Here is a 21,208-nt window from a genome sequence, read left to right on the forward strand (position 1 = left end):
ATAGAGGTGTAACCGATACCAAGATCCGAGGCCACAAATCAGCACGGGGACTATCTCCACGTGTCGCCTCCAAAATTTGACACGTCACCCGAAATTATTGCAGCGCTGTCCAACCAGATTCATGCAGCCGGCGCGTGGGGTAAAAGCGAGGCCCTTTTGGTTTTGCTGCCTCTATCGTTATTTGATTCGATTTGATTTTTAGTTAACTGTTAAATGAATATTAAAAGATATTTTCGTTTTCGTTTTCGTTTAATCCTTTTAACAGCCTTGTTATATCATTTTGACATATTACGTATTGGAGATAATTTTTTTATTTGAAAAAGTTTTTAATTGTGGGTCCCAAGTACATGTCATGAAGCTGCTACATCTCACGAACGTGACAATTAGGCCAAACGAGAGAAAATAATTTCTAGATCGGCAGCTATTGCGGGGTCCACGCTTCTTGGAAGTTCCGTGACCGTGACTCCGAGTAACTCTTGCTTCGGCGCCCATGTAAGCCATTGGATCAGGGTGCTTCGACGGTTGAGATTGGGAATTGACGATGAACGCGCCCGAACCTCTTGGTGTAGGTGCCAGGTCGGACTCGCTCCTCCGTTCGAAGCTGTTTTTTTTTTAAACTAGTGCCAGTGACACGTAGGATGCCATCCAACGACGCAGAAAGCTCATGTTACTGATAATGTGAGGATCTGGTGCGTTGAATAGAAAATGGTTTTGTTTGCATTTGTTTATTCGTTCGTGGGGCCGCTAGTCTAGTCCATTTCTGAAATTATAGAGGGAGAGAGAATAAAATAAAAATGAAAAAATAAAAGTAAAAATAAAGAAAGGGAAAACGTGGAATCGAAATAATGAATTTGACCGGTGGGAACGATATTTTCTGCGGTCACCTAGATTCCTTGTGATCGTGGTGTTTCATGTTTGCTTTTACCAAGGTACCCGGTAACGGGTGATACCCGGTTGCCTCTTTTATATTAGATTAAATTAATGAGTAGAAACTAAAGTATGACATATTTGTGCCCATTGATTGAATAATTAAGTAGATATTGTGCCAAGTTGGTAGTGAGTAAATATGGGAAGCTTGCGGACAAAGAAAGGAGGGGGGACACGTGGAGGTGACGCGCTGAAAAGGTTAAAAGGTCTTTGGCATGAGTGGTGGGATGGACGTCTCAGATGATGCCATGCTGGCAGAATAGAAGGGGAGCCGTTGGATGTGGGGAGAGAGGGAATGGTGGGGATGGGAACAGGTGACGCGGTGCAGAATCGTGAGCGTCCACGAGTCTTTGGAGTGGGTTTGGCGGAGAGTGAAATAGCGGAAAGGAGATGAGATTGGAGCACAAAAAGAGGGGACGCAGAAAAGAGAGGGGAGGAAGAGAGAGAAAGAGAAGCACAAGAGAGTGGAGGCAGCAAAGAAGAGAAGAGAAGAGAAGAGAAGAGAGAAAGAAAGAAGTAAAGAAGATAAGCCAAGGCGAAGGCCCCTAAGATCTCTGAAAAAGGGAGAGTATCTTGTTTGAGAGGTGAGAATCAATTTAGGGTTAAAATATCTAATCTATTTGGGAATTTTGGTGAAAAGGGGAAAGGAGATTGAGTTATGAGTGATGAGTGATGAGAGATGAGATAAATCCGAGGAAGGTGGTGGGTTCAGCTGATAGTGTTGCGGTGGTGGTGGAATGGATAGGATTAGAGAAGCACGGAGAACAACTATGGCAGCTAACGGTTTGACGAGAAGAAGACACAGGACTAACACACTCAGAGACTCGCCAGGTTCCAATCAGATCTAACTCATCACTCTCATTTATTCTAATCTTCACTTTTGTCACCGATTCTAATTCTTTCTTTTTCAATTTGCAGATGAAGATGGAGCCATCGAGCTCCAGGAGCCGACGAGGCTCAGAGATCGAGGGAGTGGGAAGAAGGATCGAGATCGAGAGAGGGAAAGAGAGAGGGATCGGCTTGGCAGGACAAAGAGGAGGAGAGGGGATAGGTTGATGCACAGTAGCCGGGAGGATGGTGGGGACGACACCTCCGAGGACAGTATCAACGACGAAGAGGATGACGATGATGGCGACGGAGGACTCGGTGGAAGAGATGGTGGAGCTTCCGCTCCCGGTAGCGCTGGCGCTTCCGTCAGAATGCTCCCACTTAACCCCTCCTCGATGTCTTCATCATCGTCTTCCTTGAACCACCATCGGAAGAGCTTCCCTCCGGCAAAAGTTTTTAGACCAACCCCGCCGACGACGTGGAAGGCCGCCGATGAGATGATCGGAGTCTCTATCCCCAGAAAGGCACGCTCAGGTATTTAAAAATCACAATTAATAACAAAATCAACTAGATTTTCAAAAAGCTCCACCCAGAATTTGGTGTTTTCAACGCCTTCTGATTCTTTTCTTTTGCTTTCAGCATCGACGAAGAGGTCGCATGAATGCTGGGCTTCGACTAGCGCCATAACGGCGGAGCAGAATCACCGGCAGGCATCCACTTCTCCGGTGAGAACAGCCATGGCAGCGACAGCTGCTCCAGCTTCGCCGTCATCGTCGAATGCATCAGCAAGGAAGAAAATAGTGAGTTCTTGTTCTCAGTATTCTTCCTCCTCTTCCTCACTCCTTCTGGTGTTATCTTGATGGGTGTGAAGTACTAACAGTGAGTGTCTGTAATTTTCAGAAGCCGAATGGAGGAGGGCCAAAGTTTCGGCCACCAAAATCATCTTCGAAGTCATCGTCTTCAGCGCAGGACGATATCGAGATAGAGATCGCGGAAGTGCTGTACGGCATGGGTAGACAGTCACAAGGGCCATCTAGGCATGAAATCTTGGCCCATGAACCGTCAAGGGAAGCTAATAAATCTTCCGGTGACGGCAAGTCAAGGATTTCATCGCCGATCTCCAACTCCCAATCCTCGCTGCCTCAGAATTCAAGCTCTTCTGCTGTTACTGTTTCCGCTGTTGGTGGGTTCATCTTTTCTGGGACTTTTCTCAGCTTAATCGTCTCTTTGGTTGGCTAGAAAACGAGGTGAAAGTGAAGGGAAATCAAATCCACACTTTCGCTTTATTTTCTCGGTTGTCCAAGATTGAAAGTGATGTGTTCCTCATCTTTTAATTTTTGGTGATTTCATTTATTGTGATTTCACCCTGCAGCTCCTAAGAGGAAGAAGCCGCGTCCAGTGAAGCCAGAGGATGAGAATCCGACAATTTTCGGCGCCCGTAGCAGCCCCATTTCATCAGCGATGAAACCGGAGTCTGAACAGCCTTCAAAGAATGAAACTTGCTCGCTGAATTCAGATAAGAACAACACAGGATCTGCGCCTGAGAATTTGGACAATCAGCAGCCGGTTGGGCCTTTGCCGGAGCTGATTAAGCCAGAAGGCAACGTATTATCGGATTCTAAGCCTTTGGTGGAGGAATCGGGGAAACCTAAAGATGTGGGATTGAGCAGCAAGGAAGTGATGGCGGCCCCTCACTCACCGAAGAAGGAATCTGCTGCTGTTCAGCAAGTAGATGATGACCGTGAAGATGTGAAAGCGACTAAAGCGTGAGCACCATCTTTTTCTACTGTTTCTTTTATCTCTCTTCCGTTCTTATCTTTTTGGTGGGTTTGGTCTGAATGTGAATCTGATCTTTGCTTCTTTTTTTTTTCTCTTGGTTCCTCAGGAATCCGACAATATCAGAGGGTGAAAACCAACGGGAGGAGAAGTTCCAGATAGATCTGATGGTGCTTATCTCCTTTTCTTCATCTATTCATCTTCAATAAATCAATAGAGCTCTGTCTCCGCAACTCTGTATTCTTATTCTTTTTTGGTGGGGTTTTCAGGCGCCGCCTCCTCCGTTGAGGTCGTCTCCGGAAAGAGATGTTGTGATGAACATGGTTGTTGACGCAGAGAAAGTAAGTTGGCTTGGGCACGGTTTTGTGCAATTAGCTCTGTTTCTGCGTTGCTGGATGATAAGCAGTTCTAAAGGGATTTGGGTTGTGGTTTGTGCAGGAAGTGAAGCCTGCGATGAAGCAGGATGAGAAACAAGTGAGAATGAATAAAGAAGAGGCAGCAGTGGGTCTAGAAAAAGAGAAAATGAGAGCTATGGTGGAAGAAGCTGAATCCAACAAAGCAGTTAATTTCCTGAAGGAAAGGGGTATTGATTTGCACCTTGACTTGGAAAAAACTGATAAGGGAGACACTGGTGCAAATGGCACTTTAGCTAGCAAGAAGCAGCATCAAACAGTTCAGAGGCAACAGCCGCAGCAAACAAACTCAGATAAAAATGGTACGTTCAATTCTGAAGATAAACGTAATAATAATAATAATGAAAAGAATTCAGTTTCTTCAATTTTAGCATCCCTATCTGAGCTAAGTTTCTTGTTGATCTGGTGGCTTATGAGCTTTCTTTTATTTTTTTGGCAGTACAATCCAATTCTTTGCCACTTCCAATGTCTGTTCCCAGCTGGCCTGGTGGGCTTCCTCCTATGAGGTACGGAGGGATCAACTTTCATGCGTTCACTGTTTGATGTTTTGGATCGGATGTGATCTGCTGCACTATTTGTGTGGTATGTTTCTTTTCTCTTTGGATGTGGTATCTGACTTCTCTCCTCTTTTCTTCAGTTACATGACACCTTTACAAGGAGTAGTATCTATGGACGGAACTACCGTGACTCCTGCTGCCATACCGGTACATGTCTTATTTTCTATAGTAATATTTCAAAAAGCGTAGACTGAATTTCTTATATTTATATATTTATATTTATTCTCTATTTTTTCAGCCTCCCCATCTTCTCTTCAATCAGCCACGGCCTAAAAGGTGTGCAACACATTGCTACATTGCTCGTACCATAATGTATCACCAGCAAATTGCGAGGATGAATCCATTCTGGCCTGCTGCAGCAGGTTCAGCGTCATTATATGGAACTAAGCCTGGCCATCTTAACATGGTGCCATCCACAGATTTGCATGGCAATCTTCCTGGTAGGGCCACCAACTCTACTCAGGACAAGGGCCACAGTCTTGCCATGTTTCCAGCTCATATTGGGAAGGATAAAGCCACTCCGCCTGCGGCTGTGGACAACCAATCAAGAAAGCAAATCTTGCTCCAGCAAGCTTTACCTCCGGGAGCAGCACCTAGTAATATATTGGTATGTTTTAATTTATCACTTTTGAAATATCGGATGCATTCCTCTTCTCTTCTTTTAAAAATAATGAATTCTTCCTCCCCCGCAAATTTCAGCATGGCCCTGCTTTCATCTTCCCTCTGAATCAGCAGCAAGCGGCTGCAGCAGCGTCTGTTCGGCCTGGATCTGTCAAGTCCTTGCCGGTTACAAGCAATGGAGCATCATCCGGCCCTTCCAATTCTGCTCCACCTAATGCAACTGCTACTGGGGCTGCTGCTGCTCCAACAATGAGCTTCAGCTATCCGAATATGCCTGGCAATGAAACTCAGTACTTGGCCATCTTGCAAAATAATGCTTACCCATTTCCAATACCAGCTCATGTTGGGAGTCCGCCTGCTTATCGTGGAACCCATGCTCAAGCATTCCCATTCTTCAATGGGTCTTTTTATTCTTCTCAAATGCTCCACCCTTCACAGATTCAGCAACAGCAGCAGCTTCCAGTTCAATCACAGCAGAACCAGCAGCATGGCCATCAAAATACCAGTATTTCTAGTGGGTCCTCCTCTTCTCAAAAGCATGCACAAAATCAGCAACAAAAGCCTAATGCTGCAACTGGTCCCAATGGTGGTGTTACTGGTGGTGGTGGTGGTGGTGGAAGTTTGCAAGGTTTCCCTGTCACCAAAAATCTTTCCTCACAGCCACTCCAGATGCAACAGCAGCATCCCAGGCAGCAGTTACCAAATCATCATGCTTCTCATCCAGCTCGCCAAATTGAGTCTGAGATGGGGGGCGAAGACAGCCCGTCCGCTGCTGATAGTCGCATTCCCCGAACTACGATGAATATCTATGGCCAAAGTTTTGCAATGCCAATGCAGACACCAAATTTTGCTTTGATGTCGCCTGCATCAATTAGTGGTGTTGGGTCTAATGGCAGTGAGAAGAAGCAACCACAACAGCAGCATCCCGGTTCAAAGGCTGGAGGTGAAGCATCTCAGGCTTTTGCCGTGTCATTTGCACCAATCAATGGTGCTACTGCTGCCCCTGGCCTTGACCTCTCCTCTATTGCCCAGAATCATTCAATTATGCAACATCATAATTATCAATTAATGGCTGCTGCACAAGCTGCAAGTGCTCAGAATAAGAAGAATTATCATGTCCCTGAAGAAGGGAAAAGTGCTGGTAATTCTTCAAACCTTGATGAAGATAGAAAAACCATGTCCAGTAAAATTCAATCATCAATGGGCCAATCCATTGCATTCTCAAGGCCAGATGTGTCTGACCCCTCAATAACTTCTATACCAGGTAGCAATGTCATTGATAGCTCAGGCCGCAGTCTCAACCTTGGTTCTGCATCTTCCCGGGCTTCTGCTTCTGTCATGCCTGCTGCCATGAACTCCACTAGTGCAGCCAGTCAATCACAACAAATGCAGCGATGTCAACAGCAAATTCTTCAGCTTCAGAAGCAGAGTCAATTCGCAGCTGCGGCTGCAGCTTCCACTCGAAATAAGACGCCATCCACAAGTAATGGCATTGTTTACTCTGATAATCTACCTTCTACATCTGCAATGGCCACCAAGTATCCCAATGCAGTATCTGCCTTCCCTCAAAGCCTTGTACAGAGCAGCAGCACTGTTGCTCAGTCCGCTCAGTGGAAGAACTCAACAAGGCCAACCACTTCCCAGTCTCCTCCTTCCATGGCTTCGACAACACCGTCGTCAGTCAAGTCTCTACACCTACAGCAGCAGGGTCGTTCCCAGCAAGCTCACGCACAAATATCTTTTGCAGCAAGTCCAAAACCATCCACAGCACAGGTGCAACCTTCAAGTTCCACCCAGTCCCCATCTCCTCCAGTTGTGGTTGGCTCACCAACTACTTCCTCAGTATCAAAGAACACTGGTAGCCCAAGGACAACATCGGCATCAAACAATAACAAGATCAGCCAAACTTCTTCCTTATCATCACAGCAAGCCAAGAACTCTTCTGCTGCGCCGGCTCGGAAATCCTCACCTGTTGGTGGCAGGAATGTTCCATCGATCCTAAGTGGCCCTCAGCTACCACCCTCTTCAACAAGCTCTGGAAGTAAATCCCAATTGCCACAACAGCAACAAAAGCAACAGCAGCAATTACCAAAGCAAACAATGCCACAGGCCCAGCTGTTCTTCTCAAATCCGTATATGCATTCCCAAGTTTCACAGTCAGGTAGTTCCCCCTCTGCTACTTCGGCTGCTGCAAGTGGGTACTATATTCAACGGCGCGGCCCTGAGCAGATGCAACGACCAGGCTCTTCCGGCAACTCCTCAAATGGTGCTGCAGTGAACAATTCAAAAGGCAGTACCTTACCAGCTCAGGGTCTTATGCACCCCGCCCAGTTTGCTGCAATGCCACCATCTGGTAACCACCATCAGTTTGTTCCTAACTTCCCGTATGTCCATCCTGTGCCCACTGCTGTTCAAGTAAAGCCGTCAGATCAGAAGCAACCCGCCGGTGAGTAGTGGGATGAGATATATATCCCTTGGTTGAAACCCTCTGCTGTGCTGTGCGTGTGGTCAAGAAAGAAACAGAAAGAAAGAAAGCACTGTGAGCTCAGAGGTATAATTTGGCATGGCATGGCTTTTTGTGGTGAAAGATGGTGTCTTCGATGCTGTATTATTCTCTTTCTCCCTTTTTTCCCCCTTATTATCTTCTACTTCTAGGCTACAAGAGCAGTAAACATCTTTTTGACAAGTCTATGTGGGTAGGATGAATGTGTATGTGTCTGGACATATATAACAGTAACCCTCATTTTTTAATTTAAAGATCAAAGATGATTTTCTTCTTCTGTTTCTGATTTGGCTTTAATTCCTTACTTCCTCTTTTCGTTTCTTTTGTTTCATTCTTTCGCCTAATTGAAATAAAATGAAATTTGGGTGGCAGCGCTGGATTGAATGCAAGAAGTTTTAGTTGTAGGTGAGTATGTGTAATATCAATGTGTAGAAAATTGATGAGTTAGATAAATAGTTGGGAGCTTAAGGGGTGAAAGGGTATTCAAAATTATTACTGGCTTCTTAATTTCTGGAATCTTTGGTTGGTTGTGGGCAAGGGTGGTGTGGTCCGGATAATGTGGTGAAGATAGTTTCATAACACCACGGCTATGCACTAGACAAGTTGTTCTCTGTATGGTGTCAGCATTCCACACGTGGCTTATGTGTATCATAACTACTTTTATTTGAATAATAATCATATTGATTATTGTTAATGGGTATATGATAGTACCTAGTAGGGTAAATGTGGGCTATATTGCTAACTTTGCTAGCTTCCTTTTCCTTTTATATTATGGAAAAACTTTGTTTTTCCATGTTTTGCCCTTAATGGAGGGTCCCCTCTAGTTACAGACAACACCTTGGCCCACTTGAGCAATCACAGTGTTTAGGCCTTTCATAACCAAACTCAAGCAGCGACATATTGTGGGCCCAGACATCCCACCTGTGATGATGTGAAAAAATTTGCTCTTGTCTCTAACATGTTACACGTGTGTGCCCTCTTTCTACTTCCCTTTTGATTTCACAAAAGTAACAAACATGTTCCTAACTCATCTGATTGCAGCAGAGCTCTACCTCTTCTAACATTTACCCTCTCTGCCTTAACATTGGTTCTTTTCTCTAGCTAGCCTCTTTAACTTTATGATACATGAACAAAGGCTTACACAAGAGGCAAAATAACTTTTTATCTTTTCTCCTTATGGGAATTGGTTTAGAGATAATTTTATTAATAAAATACATCAATTCTATACTCTCGTGGCGTGGACCAGTTGTATTTGCATCTTGCAAGACATGAAGATAAATAAATAGATAAAGAGGTGAGTGAGAATGACATGGATTTCTTTTTTAAATATCCTTTCTCCCATCTTCATAAAGGGAAAAGGATCTACTTCTTCCTTCTAGTGCTGAAATGGCAGGAAAGCATTTTTTATTTCCTATTAAAAAAAGTTTGGTAGGGGGTGTAAATATAAATTATAATGATTATATGGGAATTTCAGATTGGTACCTTTTTTGAGTGATATTCATTTATTCACTTATCTGTTTTTCTTTTTTGAGGGGCCAAAGATAAAGCATAGAGATCTTCACTTGGTTCCCTCTTGATCAACTGAAAAAGACAATATTTTGTGTCCTTTTCCCGTTCAGAGAGGGACCCATGAAAGGAATCAATTAATGGAATAAGGCAATAAGCAAAGTCTCCATTCCCCCCTTTACCCACTTGTGAATGCTGAAAGAAAGATAAGCCTCATGCCACCACAAAATAAAATCAACTTTCAACTATGACTTACCGCACCTTCCTGTCCCCACTCTAACACCTCCTTATTAAAGTAAACTCTTCTCTCTTTCTCTCTCTCTCTCTCTCTATTTATATATATATTCTTTTATTATTATAAATAATCATTATTTATGTGTTTGGTGAGCATCATAAGCAGTGTAACCTACTCTTTGGTCACTGATCGAAAAGAGTCAAGCTACTTCAACTTTTTTCTTTTCTGTTCACATTTTGAAATTTCTTCCAAGCCTCGGAATTGACCCTTCTTCCCATGTTGCTAATTAGATAAGACAACCTAGTCACCTAGCACAAGCATTTCTCCTTTTGCATATAATCACCAATAGTCCAATACTTAAATTAATTTTTTTTTTAAAATATTACTTGTACTGTCATAAAACTGTAATTGCACGTAACCCATATAATTCTACTTCCTTAAAAAAATATGTATTATTGCTAAATTCGGGTAAGGTAGGTAAGGTATGTATATATGCTTGTATGACAATCTGAATCGTCTGTGAAAATGAGAGGTGTAAGTTTGTTTGGACTATGCAAGTTAACCATATTAATCAATTTATTTGGGTTGAATATTCATCCATGTGTCACTATCTCCGGAAATGATTCATTCCCCAAAGTATGAAGTATAAAAAATTATAGTTCAACAAAAATATAATTTCTATATCTGGTGAGTCTAGGAGATTGTTTCCGTTTGCTTTCATCTCTTTCTTACGTGGATTGTTTATTCAATTTTTAAATAAACATTTTCTCCATACGTGCTTCATCTTTCACTTAATTAGTTCATTGCATGTGTGATACGTAACATCAGATTGGTGGATAAAGAAAAATAAATAAATAAATACCTTCAAAGCAAAATTGGAATGATAGCAATTACTTGGATCACCTTATAAAGTGAATTTTTTTTCTTGCATTACATGAAATTATATTACATTACATTTTACCATTCACTACACGGCACAAATAATAATAAAGATACGAGGCCTAATTGGAATTGGAGGGTCCATTGCCTTTAGAAGGTGCGAGGTGAATCCACGTCAAAGGCAATGTCTACATTAGGCACAGGTGAATGAATGTCCAAAAGCTTAGTAAATAGGATAAGCAGAGCAAGAAATTGAGTGAAAAAGAAATGCTATGAAAATGAATGAAAGAGATGTTTTTTTTAGAGATAAATATCAATCAACATACATTTTATTTAGGTTTAATTACTCTAGTCTCTATAGTTTCTCAAAAATTTTAATTAGGTTCCTATATTTTTTTTTTAACTAAGTCTTTGTACCAATTTTTTTTAATTGAATTTTTATACTTTTTTTTCTTTTTATTTAGATCTCTGTATCAATTCTTTTTTTTTGTTGAATTCCTATAAAATTAAGCCAATTATTACTAAAAAGAACTTAATTAAAAAAAAAATAGTGCAAGAACCCAATTAAAAAAAAAAAATATAGAGACCTAATTGAAAATTTCACGAAATTATAGAAATCAACAGAATAATTAAATCTTTTATTTATTTATTTATTTATTGTCCCTATGATTACTTGAGAAGGTGGAATAAGCTAAGCATGCTCTTTAATTTAGTGTGTGATAGTGAGACAATGAAAATAGCCACTCATAAGAGGAAAATTACCAAAGTGCCACTAGAGCCAATAATGTGAATTAGAACTTTTGAAATTCATTGTTTAAGAAAAAAAATTGTACTGTATATAGGGAAAGAGAGAAGCATAGATGAGAGATCACATGACATGGGGAGGGTAGAGTGGGTGGAAAATGGTGGTGGGTTCCTCCTCATAAATTACCTTTTTTTACAAAAACAAAAAGATTATTGATAATGTTAACAAATGTCTTTATCATGATAAGAGAATAATAATAATAAATTTTTTAAAAACATTAGTCAACTATTTTTTTTAATGATATTCTTAAAATATAAATTATGGACGACCATAATTTAGAAAAAAATAAAAAGGCATGGAAGGACCCATAAAGCCTTCCCTCATCTGAATCATGAAAAGAAATTGCATCCATTTAGTCAACCAAAATTGAGCTGAGAATTTGAATGCAAGCCCCAAAGGTAAAAAAAAAAAAAAAAAAAAAAGAACTTAAAGAAGGTGAACAATAGAAGGTTGAAGGAAAGAAAATAATCCAGATTGGAAACAATTCAATACATACATATGAATTGGGAGAATTGGATGCAGCTTTACTTCAATTCCATGAGAGTGATGATCAGATCACCATAGTTCTTGGAAGTTGGATCTTAGTGGAGGAAGGGAGAGAGAAAGAACAGAACCATTCCCTTCCCTTCCCTCTATTTATTGGATTCACCAAACACTCTCTCTCTCTCTCTCTCTCTCATTCATGCATTTATAATATAGGAGCCAGCAACCCAACCCAAAAGAATAAAGAATAAATACAAATAATGGAAAAGAAAATGGTGGGAACCACCACACAAGTGAAGTGTTTGGAGTTGGGACACTTACTAAACAAGATAACACCACAAAATCCGGGGGATATGGGTCCCACAACCTCTTTCCATGTCTACACAAACACACATGCATACATAATGTTTTTTTTTTTATTATATTATCTGTCTTGTTAATACAAATCAGATCTTTATTCCAAACATATAAAATTAACTAATTAATAATGAAAAAAATATTTATCTAATGTTTTATTGACAAGACTTAAATAAAAATATAATAATACGGCAAGTAATTTAATAATTTTCACTTAATTGTATCCAATTTTGGCCGAGCAATATTTAACAGTATTATTCATTGGTGGTCCAGAAAATTATTCAGACATAATTTGTTTTATCTGTTTTGACTATTCAAACAGTATTAAATGAATAAGCTGGTGAATTTTATTTAAAAAAAAAAGAAGAAAAAAAGATTTTTAAGACTTTAACTAACAAAAACTGTATAAAAAGAACCCTGAAATTAAAGAAAAGTTGGCAAGAAACATATAGCAGGCAAATTAAAAGGTTTGGTCTATGGAGGAAAGAGAGGTTAGAGCGCCCTGATATGGAGGGCTATATTAAATGATGCGCCGCCCCACCATAGCAATGGTGGTCCCCACCACATGTAAAGGGTTGCCGACGGTAGATTGCGGTGGTCATGGTGGTAGGACCCTCCCCCATTTGACTCACCGGTGCCATTCTCATTTCGCACTGAGTAAGTGACTCTTTTCTTTACTTCCTCTCTTTCTATTTTCTGGGTCCATGCCCATTTGATTATTCTATCATTTAAATAATAATCGAGAAAAATCCAAAATAGCCCCTGACTCGAAAGACAACGAGATTTTTGACAAAAAAAACTCCAATCTGGCTCCTATAATTATCTCGAAAGGACAACGAGACGAGGCTCCTGTGCTAAAAAAAAATTAATGTTGTTTTTTTTGGCACATAGACTAATCAGTCTCAAAAAACAAAATATCAAAGACCGGATTGGATGTTTTTTTTTTTTGGAAGCCTCGTTGTCTTTTCGAGATAATTGTCAGGGACCAGACGGATATTCACTCTTTATAATCATACATTTTGTTACCTACTTTATAGTTTCAAAAAAAATTAAATTACTAATAAATCCAAATAAAATTTGACTTAGTTTCCAAATGTTAAAATATGAAGCTAAATTTTATATTATTATTATTATTATTATTATTATTATTATTATGTTTTGATTAACAAAAATATTGGTTGTTCATTTGGGCATAAATAATTCATCTTACTTTTGGATATTGATGTAAGCTGACTTTTTTTTTTCCCCCTAAAATTAGAAGTGAGACACAAATCCGAAATTTTAGGTGAGTTATTATATCTTAAACTAAAGATTATCATCAGACTAATATTACCAACCACAAATAATAAGACATGGCTGTACAATTATTATATGCCTTAAAAGCAAACATTATTCTGTAGTGGACCTATAATAAGGACAAGCAATAGATCTTGGATCATGTCAATAATTATATAAATATTACTATGATGATTCTGAAGGATGTTTAATATTTTTATTTTAAATTTTTAATGATGCAGCTTGGATCAGCCCACCTTGCACTCCTATTTTAAATTATGTTAATATTAATATGATGCCTTCCTTATTGCATGGTATGTGCTCCCCTCAAAAAATATAAAAATAAATGAAACAAAGATAAAGCCTCTTAGGTGAAGCCAAGGTGCAGTTTAATAATTGGAGCAGTTATGATTAAATAATGGAGTCTCAAGTTAAGTTGCCTTAATAATTTGGCATTATCTCAATTGAACACAGTGATAAAGAAATAAGCCTAGTTTTAAAATCTTTCAAGTGAGTAAAGATAATATATTCTTTTTGCTAGTAATCTCCGCCAGCAGATTCTTATTAGTCATTAATCTACACAAAATAAAACCAAAGTTAATGACAATGATGATGTTTAATACTGTGTTAGAATTATTATAGTAGACTCTATATCAAACAAAATCTAGATCACATGGTCGAAAATTTTGATATGCTTTGCTGACTTGGACTGCTTCCAATTATTTACAATTTTAGGAAGTAGCATTTAAATTATATTATCAAACAATTGGCTGGACTGTCCTGTTATGATTGATTATCACAATGGACAGTAATATAATATAATGAAAAAAATGTCTAATATTCATAAAATAAGCAATAATTTCATTTGCCATTTCAAAAATAATGTCAAGTTTCCAAACAAAGATTGACTAAGATGAGAAGTTTCAATTTTTGTTGCCTAATGTGTGTATTTTCATTCCTATAAATATAAGCTCCTAGTTAGACCTATCTGATTCTAGTTTCCATTGGTAACCTTCAAGAGTTTCTGCTAGCAAAGTACCACCAAAAAATAATTCAGCAATGCTAGCAGATTATCAGCATTGCATTATTGCATGTATGAATTTCTTGAAAAAGATCCATTGGTTTTTGTGGCCTCTTTTCTCTCCTGTTGTTTCCTCATATAACTCTGTGCAGTTGCATTTACAATCTTGACAAAGAAGTTCAAAAGCATAAGCAACACAACAGTGTTCCAGATTGAAGCAATGGACAAGTCCCATTTTTTCTCCTGAAGATTATACAAACCATACTAATATATTTAGCAATTCAGAAAACTGATAAACATATAGCATATCAATTAATAATGATTACCTTGCTATTTGGCAAAACCGGAATGGGTTCTTTCAAATACTTATCTCTAATTGCATGGAGCTTAGCAATCACAGGAGGCAAGAAAGAAGCAACACCAGGTACATGGCCAAGGACCCCAACAACACCATTTTCTATCCAATTAAGAAGCTGATTATTGCAAATTGCGATGATGAATACCGTCTGCGCAACATTCAGCGTCAATCGAAAGCTTGTATACACACAACGATGTCACTCTTCTATAATTATACAAACCTGTATGTGAGTTTTAATAATGGCCTTTCCAAAGAAAGTTGCAAGAAAGAATTTCCAAAACGAAACGCCAAATTGTCCGCACATAATGCCAGCAAGGTCAAACAGAGGATTTGGAATCTGAGATGTAAATTCAGATATTGGAAGATTGCATCTTAACATGTTAATGATGAATGTATCATATGCACATTGAACAAAGGAACAACCAACTTATTTTCTCAACTCTAAGCACAAGAAGTCTAATCTAATGAAGGGAAAGCTCATGCTATTAATAAAGAATGAAGTTGATACCAACCGAAGCAAGTGCTAAAATTGTAAAGAAGTTCAAATATTGAGTGTGCGATAGAAGCCAGCGCTTGGCTCGATTCAAGTGAGTTGCCATGAATCCTTTATCTTCAGTATCCAACTCAGCCATGGCATCCAATTTGCTCCCAGACAAGCGTGCTACTCAAATGATTTGATTAGTAGACTCATATACAAACCAATCCCTAAAGAAAATAACTAATTACTGATGCTAAATCAGACAAACCAACTGCAGAAAGTTATAGAGAAATAGAAAGGTTGTTGGTGTCACCAAGTACATGTATTGAAAACTAGAAAGAATAAGACACATAAATTAATCATATATACCTGCCCTGGAGATAAAGTATGGAGGAAGCTCCCCAATAGCTGTTCCTATACCCCATAGAACAGCCTCCACCTGAACTTGAGGCAAAATGCTGCTGAGTGGAACTCGTGAACCATCATCGACTACCTTGAACAATGGTCGCCCGAATTGCGAGCATTCTTTATCGAGCCAAGAAGGACTACTGTTGAATTGTATTGTATCATATGGGGCACTTTTCAAATCAACTCGGCCACATTGCATTGCTTTGATTGTAAACAATACTATATGTGGACCTAAGTAGAGAACAAAAGTATGCAAACCAGATCCTGAAACAAAGAAAATGACAACAAAAACTTAACAAAAAATGAAAAAAACGAAAAATAAAATAACAGGACCAAATATATAACCCGTGGGGATAGAAGCTATATAAACAAGGATTGGTAAGCCTATACAAGTATGAAGAATATTTATTGTAAGCAAATGTTTTCTTAAGTTCAGATCACACAGCAGTCTAAAGACCAACCGTGTACCAAGTACTAACCATAAATAACTCAATCAGGAATGCAAGTTTATATTCCTTACCAAGACCAATTGAAGATGCAACTCCAAGGGCTACCCACCACAGTACAAAGCTTGAATAATTAATAAGTTCCTCCAAATGCTGCACAAAGAGCATGAACATTTAATGTCGACGGAGCAGCTAATCGAAAATAAAAGAACTGCATATGGTTGGGGGGAGGCCTTGAAGATAGCAACTTAGGAGAATGACCGTGGTAACTAAAGAAGGGAGGACACATTTGGCAAAATGTTCACAAAATGAAAACTTAAGCAAGTTATACATCTTTCTACTGCTTATTGCATATTTCAAAAGGCCTGGAAAATTGAATGTCTAGGTTCACATACCTAATCCTGGGGTACTCAGTAATCTGAAGAATTATTTTCGGTGAAACTGTTTTTCATACCTACATTCATTACTGTGGGAAAAATGAAAATACCTTTTCATGAGAACCATCAGTTGGAATCAGCATCATGGCAAGAGCCCCTACAACACAAACAAAAAGCACAAGCCATCCACCTATTTCCAGCAGATAGAATATTGATTTCTTCAGGTATTGAATTATAGCAAGTGTGAAGAATTTTAGAGTTCTGAATGGTTGTGTGGTTATCGTCAAATTTTCTAGCTCCAATTGTTGCTTCCGTTTATGCCCTGCAAGACAGAAAATTTCTAGTCACTATATGACTACCAATTCCAGATGCCAAATTTAAACCTTTAATCAAGTTACACCTAAGAAGAGAAAAGTAGAATCAATTTGATGATTTTCACTTTTCAAATGTTAATCTCAGGTTGTTTCAAACAGCTAGTTAGTCAACTTAGTGTGGCATGAATTGCCACATAACAAGACATGACAAAGACCCCCCCCCCCCCTCCTTTTTCCCTAAATAACAAGAGTACAAGACACTAAAATTTGATGTTTTCCAAAAAACCGTGAAAAACTTGACTAAAGCCCTCTTCCACAAAGCATCATACATCACCATTCAATTTGGCAAAAAATCGTTCATTGTTATACCATCCCAATCCTAATTCCTAACTACAAACAATTTCACAGATAAAAAATAATTTTTTTTAAAAAAAGCCTGAAATTACAAAACCAAATACGCAAACCCCAGAATGGAACAAGTTTGAACGTAGATTAAATAAATATAACACGGTGATTAAAACAGTGCTTAAATATAATAAGTAAATAAATATATATAACCTTGAACGTAGAGAATGAAAGTATACGTGAAAATACTAATTGAAATTGAAATGGAATAAAAGAACGTGCCTGAGTTTGAAATGTTAGTTCTTCGAGAAGTAGACGATCTTTTAGTTTTAGCAGACCCCATTATTGGTTGCACGCTAAAAATCGAATCTTTCGATTTGGGAAAACAATATATTCCCTGTTTGTGTGTCTAGTCCTTCTGGGTTGGCGCTTGCATGATCGAAAGAAGAAGGTTTGGAATGAGTGAAAATTGCAGAGGGCAACGAGAGGGTTGCTTTGAAGATCGGGCGCGGAGCATTTGTCGCGCTCAGTCTCGGTATCTGCTGCTATCATACAGATCCTTAACGTCTCCAATACGACCATTACGCATTATTTTGCATTTTAGTTTTCATCGTATAACTTTTTTTTTTTTTTTTCCGCAAAGATAATAGGTTATATTTCATTAATTATTAAAAAGATGAAATATAAAGATGTCCAAAAGCAGGATAGCATAATAAAAGGTGGGAATTTCCCAAAAACACTACACTAAAGGTATTCATCCAAAGGTGCGTGGTCGAAAAACGAAGAAAAATCTTAAAGAAGAAAGAATGATAAATCCAATTGAATGCAACTAAGAGCTTGCCTCATGGAGATGACGACCTAAACTGGGAGTTCTTTGGATTTCACGGAACAACTTGACAGAGCTTGCTAGAATGGCAGACGGCATAGAAGTAGAACCTTCAAAAATCAACTGGTTGCGAGCTTTCCAGCAGTTCCAGCAAATGATGGCAAGCAATTGAGGATTACGGTCAGCATTCTTCAACGGGTTAAGTATCTCTGTTGATGCAGTCCACCATGTCCAAAAGTCGTTAGAACTCTGAGGGAAAAGACAGTCACGAAGATAACTCTGAGACCATACGTCTTTAATTCTAGAGCAATCGATCAAACAATGAGTGACTGTTTCCGTTGCTTCATGACAGCAGGGGCATATTGGTGATATAGATGGGATGCGGTGATGAATCTGAGCAAGCACCGGAAGTCGGCCATGGAGAGCTTTCCAAATAAATAGCTTAATTTTGTGAGGCAATTTCAACTTCCATAGATCAATCCACGACTTTTTCTGCTGCATATAATTAGGGCAAAGCTCCAGAGGCGGATGGTAAAATAAATAGCCAATTCTGTAACCTGAGGTTGTATCATATTGCTTGGATTTGTTCAATTCCCATTGCAATTTGTCCCTACTCTGCTGAATTTTAACTGACAAAATCCTGTTTGCAACGTCTTGGGGAAATAATTCTTGAATGAGATTCTGATTCCAATTCCTATCTTCAGTAATTTGATCTTTAACTCTTGGAACCAACTCAGAAATAGCCTGTCTATTTGGCATGTCAGAAATCATTAAAGGATACGGAGGAGGCAGCCAAGGATCCTCAAAGGTTCGGATATTCTCACCAGTACCCACAGCCCAATTAAGACATTTTTCAACAATCTTTCGGCCTTCCAGTATGCTCCTCCATCCCCAAGAAGGTAAGACTCCAATTTCTGCCGTTATAGCATTACCATTGCTAAAGTATTTACCTCTTAGGATTTCGGATAATAAGGAAGTAGGCTGTGTTACAAGTCGCCAAAACTGTTTGCCTAAAAGCGCCAGATTTTGGATTCTGAGGTCTTTAAATCCAAGGCCTCCTTCTTTTCGTGGGCGAGTCATAGTGTCCCAGCTAATCCAAGCCATCCGCCTTTCAGAACCTTTTTGTCCCCACCAGAACTGAGAAAGTAGAGAGTGAATTTCCGAAATTAAACCATCAGGCAACTTGAAGCAAGACAATGTATAAATAGGAATAGCTTCTCCCACTGCCTTAAGCAATACGTGTCTACCACCTGACGAAAGAAGATTGCGCTTCCACCCTTGGATTCTTTTCCGAACATTTTCTTTGATCATACTAAAAGAAGCCTTTTTCGATTTAAAGACTGTAGAAGGCAAACCAAGGTATTTATCCTGAGCCCCAATATGATTAATATTCATAGAGTTAGCCAGTAGTGTACGAGTAGTGGAGGGAGTGTTGTGGCTAAAGAATACAGCAGATTTATTAAGATTTACCCTCTGGCCACTGATGCTTTCATAAGAATTCAATAAATGCAAGATATTTGAACATGCTTCAGGATTAGCCTTACAGAATAAGATGGAATCATCAGCAAATAGGAGGTGGTTGACCTTGGGACATCGCCTATGTATCTGAAGACCCTGAATTAGTCTGTTTTGTTCTGCCTTGTGTAGTAAGAAGGAGAGACCTTCTGCACAGAAAAGAAAAAGATAGGGGGATAGAGGATCTCCTTGTCGAATACCTCTATTTGGTTTGAAGAAACCATAAGGTTGTCCTTCCACAATAACAGAATAAGAAACAGTTGTCACTAATTCTCGAATCCACATGATCCACCGGGAGTCAAAACCAAACTTCTCTAATATAAACCAAAGAAAGTGTCATTCCACCCTATCATATGCCTTACTCATATCTAATTTTAGCGCCATTTCATTTTCGAGTCCCCTTTTTTGTTCTTCAAGTAATGCATACACTTGTGAGCAATTAGGATATTATCAGAGATTAATCTGCCTTTAATAAAAGCACTCTGCGTAGGGCTAATTAGTCTATTCATCATACCCTGAAGCCTATGTACAAATACTTTGGAGATAATCTTGTAAAAGACTGAGGATAGGCTTATTGGTCTTACCTGAGTCATATCTTTAGCATCAGAAATCTTGGGAATAAGACAGATCTGAGTGTGGTTAAAACCTTTCAAGATTCTGCCCCCAGAAAAGAAGCTCTTAACTGCTCGAAACACATCACCACTAAGTATGTTCCAGAAGCTTTGAAAAAATTTTGCTGTCATACCATCATCTCCTGGAGCACTTTGAGGATGAATGCTAAATGTTGCGCGTTTCACTTCCTCCATAGTCACTGGTCTTTGAAGCCTACGGTTCATGTGAGCTGTAACCTTAGGTTCAAAATCAGTAAACAGAGGTTCAGGGTTCTTATGACAAGTGGAGGAAAAGATGTCCTTGAAATAAGATTCAGCCACAGAAGCAATACCAGCATTTGAAGTAGCCACTTCACCATCACTGCCAGTTAGTTGCCAAATTCTATTCCTTCGGATTCAATTTCTAAATTTCATCGTATAACTTGTTTGGAAAAAATAATTTTGTTTTATTTAAAAAAATAATTTATTTTTATTTAAAATTTAATTTTATAGTTTAGTATAATGTTAATATATTAATAAAATAGAATTTAATTTTTTTATTTGAAATATTTTTATATATTCCTTAACTCTATGTATTAGATTTTAAAATATTTTTATTTTTATTTAATACTAATATTGACACGCAAGAAAAAGACTAAACCACCAAAAGTAACCATGAGAGATTGATTCGCTGACAAAAGTAACCATAAAAGATCATAACACCTTATATGCCCATAATTGATTAGTTCAGTTTCTCAAAAATAGCCAATAAACGATTGCTCTGATAGACAATAGGAAAAGGAATGTTAACATGGCCATGAAAGTTGAGAAGATTAAAGGTGAAATCAAAGCTATTAGAGTATGGCTTTTGACATGGTTATTTTTGTCAAACAGATCTAATTATTTGTGGGCATATGAGGAGTTATGATCTTTTATGGTTACTTTTGTCAGCAAATCAATCTTTTATGGTTACTTTTGGTGGTTTAGTCCAAGAAAAATAATTTTATTTGAAGGACTAATCTGTCGTAGTACTAAACTCTATTTAAGGGTTTGTTGTTGGCTAATACTGCATGCGAATTCCCGATACTTACTTAAGTGGATTAGTGAGCTAACCACTAAATCAACCCAATTTGGTTCTTTAAATTTAATTTGACTTTTTTCTCCTTTTTTTTCAAGCCATGAATTCTTTTTTTTTTTTCTTTCTAGCTCTGCTCTACAAACGTGCCTATTAAACCATACATGCCGCCACGTCATGACATTTTTGAACCAAGGCCCATAAGGCCTCTTTTCATTTTTGGTGGTGTCTCGTACATTCAATACACTATATGAACCATACTGGGATATGCCTGGCCCAGTTTGGCCATG

At 38.7% G+C, this 21,208-nt stretch overlaps 2 protein-coding genes and 1 long non-coding RNA gene across 4 annotated transcripts; 1 reads left to right on the forward strand and 2 right to left on the reverse strand.

The window, feature by feature from the left end:
* The first annotated feature begins 1,156 nt into the window (after positions 1-1,156).
* Positions 1,157-7,908, forward strand: LOC112776507 (protein TIME FOR COFFEE). 2 transcript variants are annotated; one of them, XM_072226561.1, is made up of 13 exons: positions 1,161-1,758; positions 1,846-2,289; positions 2,395-2,555; positions 2,656-2,938; positions 3,128-3,521; positions 3,641-3,701; positions 3,801-3,872; positions 3,970-4,246; positions 4,384-4,450; positions 4,582-4,648; positions 4,740-5,108; positions 5,201-6,263; positions 6,387-7,908. In XM_072226561.1, exons 1-13 carry the CDS (start codon positions 1,665-1,667, stop codon positions 7,574-7,576), a joined length of 4,542 nt encoding a protein of 1,513 aa, XP_072082662.1. In that variant the 5' UTR covers positions 1,161-1,664; the 3' UTR covers positions 7,577-7,908. The 2 variants fall into 2 exon arrangements, with proteins under 2 accessions (XP_025676479.1, XP_072082662.1); XM_025820694.3 differs by having other exon boundaries at positions 1,157-1,758; positions 5,201-7,908.
* A 2,339-nt stretch (positions 7,909-10,247) lies between these two features.
* On the reverse strand, positions 10,248-11,765 carry LOC112776508 (uncharacterized). The gene is made up of 2 exons (XR_003190014.2): positions 11,547-11,765; positions 10,248-10,433 (listed from the first exon to the last, which is right to left on the reverse strand). It is a non-coding gene; the product is annotated as an uncharacterized lncRNA (long non-coding RNA).
* Positions 11,766-14,005: 2,240 nt separating this feature from the next.
* LOC112776509 (vacuole membrane protein KMS1) lies at positions 14,006-17,524 on the reverse strand. The gene is made up of 8 exons (XM_025820696.3): positions 17,195-17,524; positions 16,364-16,575; positions 15,951-16,029; positions 15,392-15,694; positions 15,057-15,205; positions 14,765-14,881; positions 14,513-14,692; positions 14,006-14,429 (listed from the first exon to the last, which is right to left on the reverse strand). Exons 1-8 carry the CDS (start codon positions 17,253-17,255, stop codon positions 14,250-14,252), a joined length of 1,281 nt encoding a protein of 426 aa, XP_025676481.1. The 5' UTR covers positions 17,256-17,524; the 3' UTR covers positions 14,006-14,249.
* Positions 17,525-21,208: the final 3,684 nt, after the last annotated feature.

The sequence above is a fragment of the Arachis hypogaea genome, chromosome 19 (genome assembly GCF_003086295.3).
Source record: "Arachis hypogaea cultivar Tifrunner chromosome 19, arahy.Tifrunner.gnm2.J5K5, whole genome shotgun sequence".
NCBI lineage: Eukaryota > Viridiplantae > Streptophyta > Magnoliopsida > Fabales > Fabaceae > Arachis > Arachis hypogaea.

What these genes read in the sequence shown, in the direction of transcription:
- LOC112776507 (XM_025820694.3), top strand. Translation starts at nt 1,665, where the DNA reads ATGGATAGGATTAGAGAAGCACGGAGAACAACTATGGCAGCTAACGGT. An exon ending in CACACTCAGAGACTCGCCAG is followed by an intron (nt 1,759 to 1,845) that starts GTTCCAATCAGA and finishes TTCAATTTGCAG; the next exon opens with ATGAAGATGGAGCCATCGAG. An exon ending in GGTGGGCTTCCTCCTATGAG is followed by an intron (nt 4,451 to 4,581) that starts GTACGGAGGGAT and finishes TCTTTTCTTCAG; the next exon opens with TTACATGACACCTTTACAAG.
- LOC112776509 (XM_025820696.3), bottom strand. Translation starts at nt 17,255, where the DNA reads ATGGGGTCTGCTAAAACTAAAAGATCGTCTACTTCTCGAAGAACTAAC. An exon ending in ATACTTTATCTCCAGGGCAG is followed by an intron (nt 15,206 to 15,391) that starts GTATATATGATT and finishes TCATTTGAGTAG; the next exon opens with CACGCTTGTCTGGGAGCAAA. An exon ending in CGGTTTTGCCAAATAGCAAG is followed by an intron (nt 14,430 to 14,512) that starts GTAATCATTATT and finishes TATAATCTTCAG; the next exon opens with GAGAAAAAATGGGACTTGTC.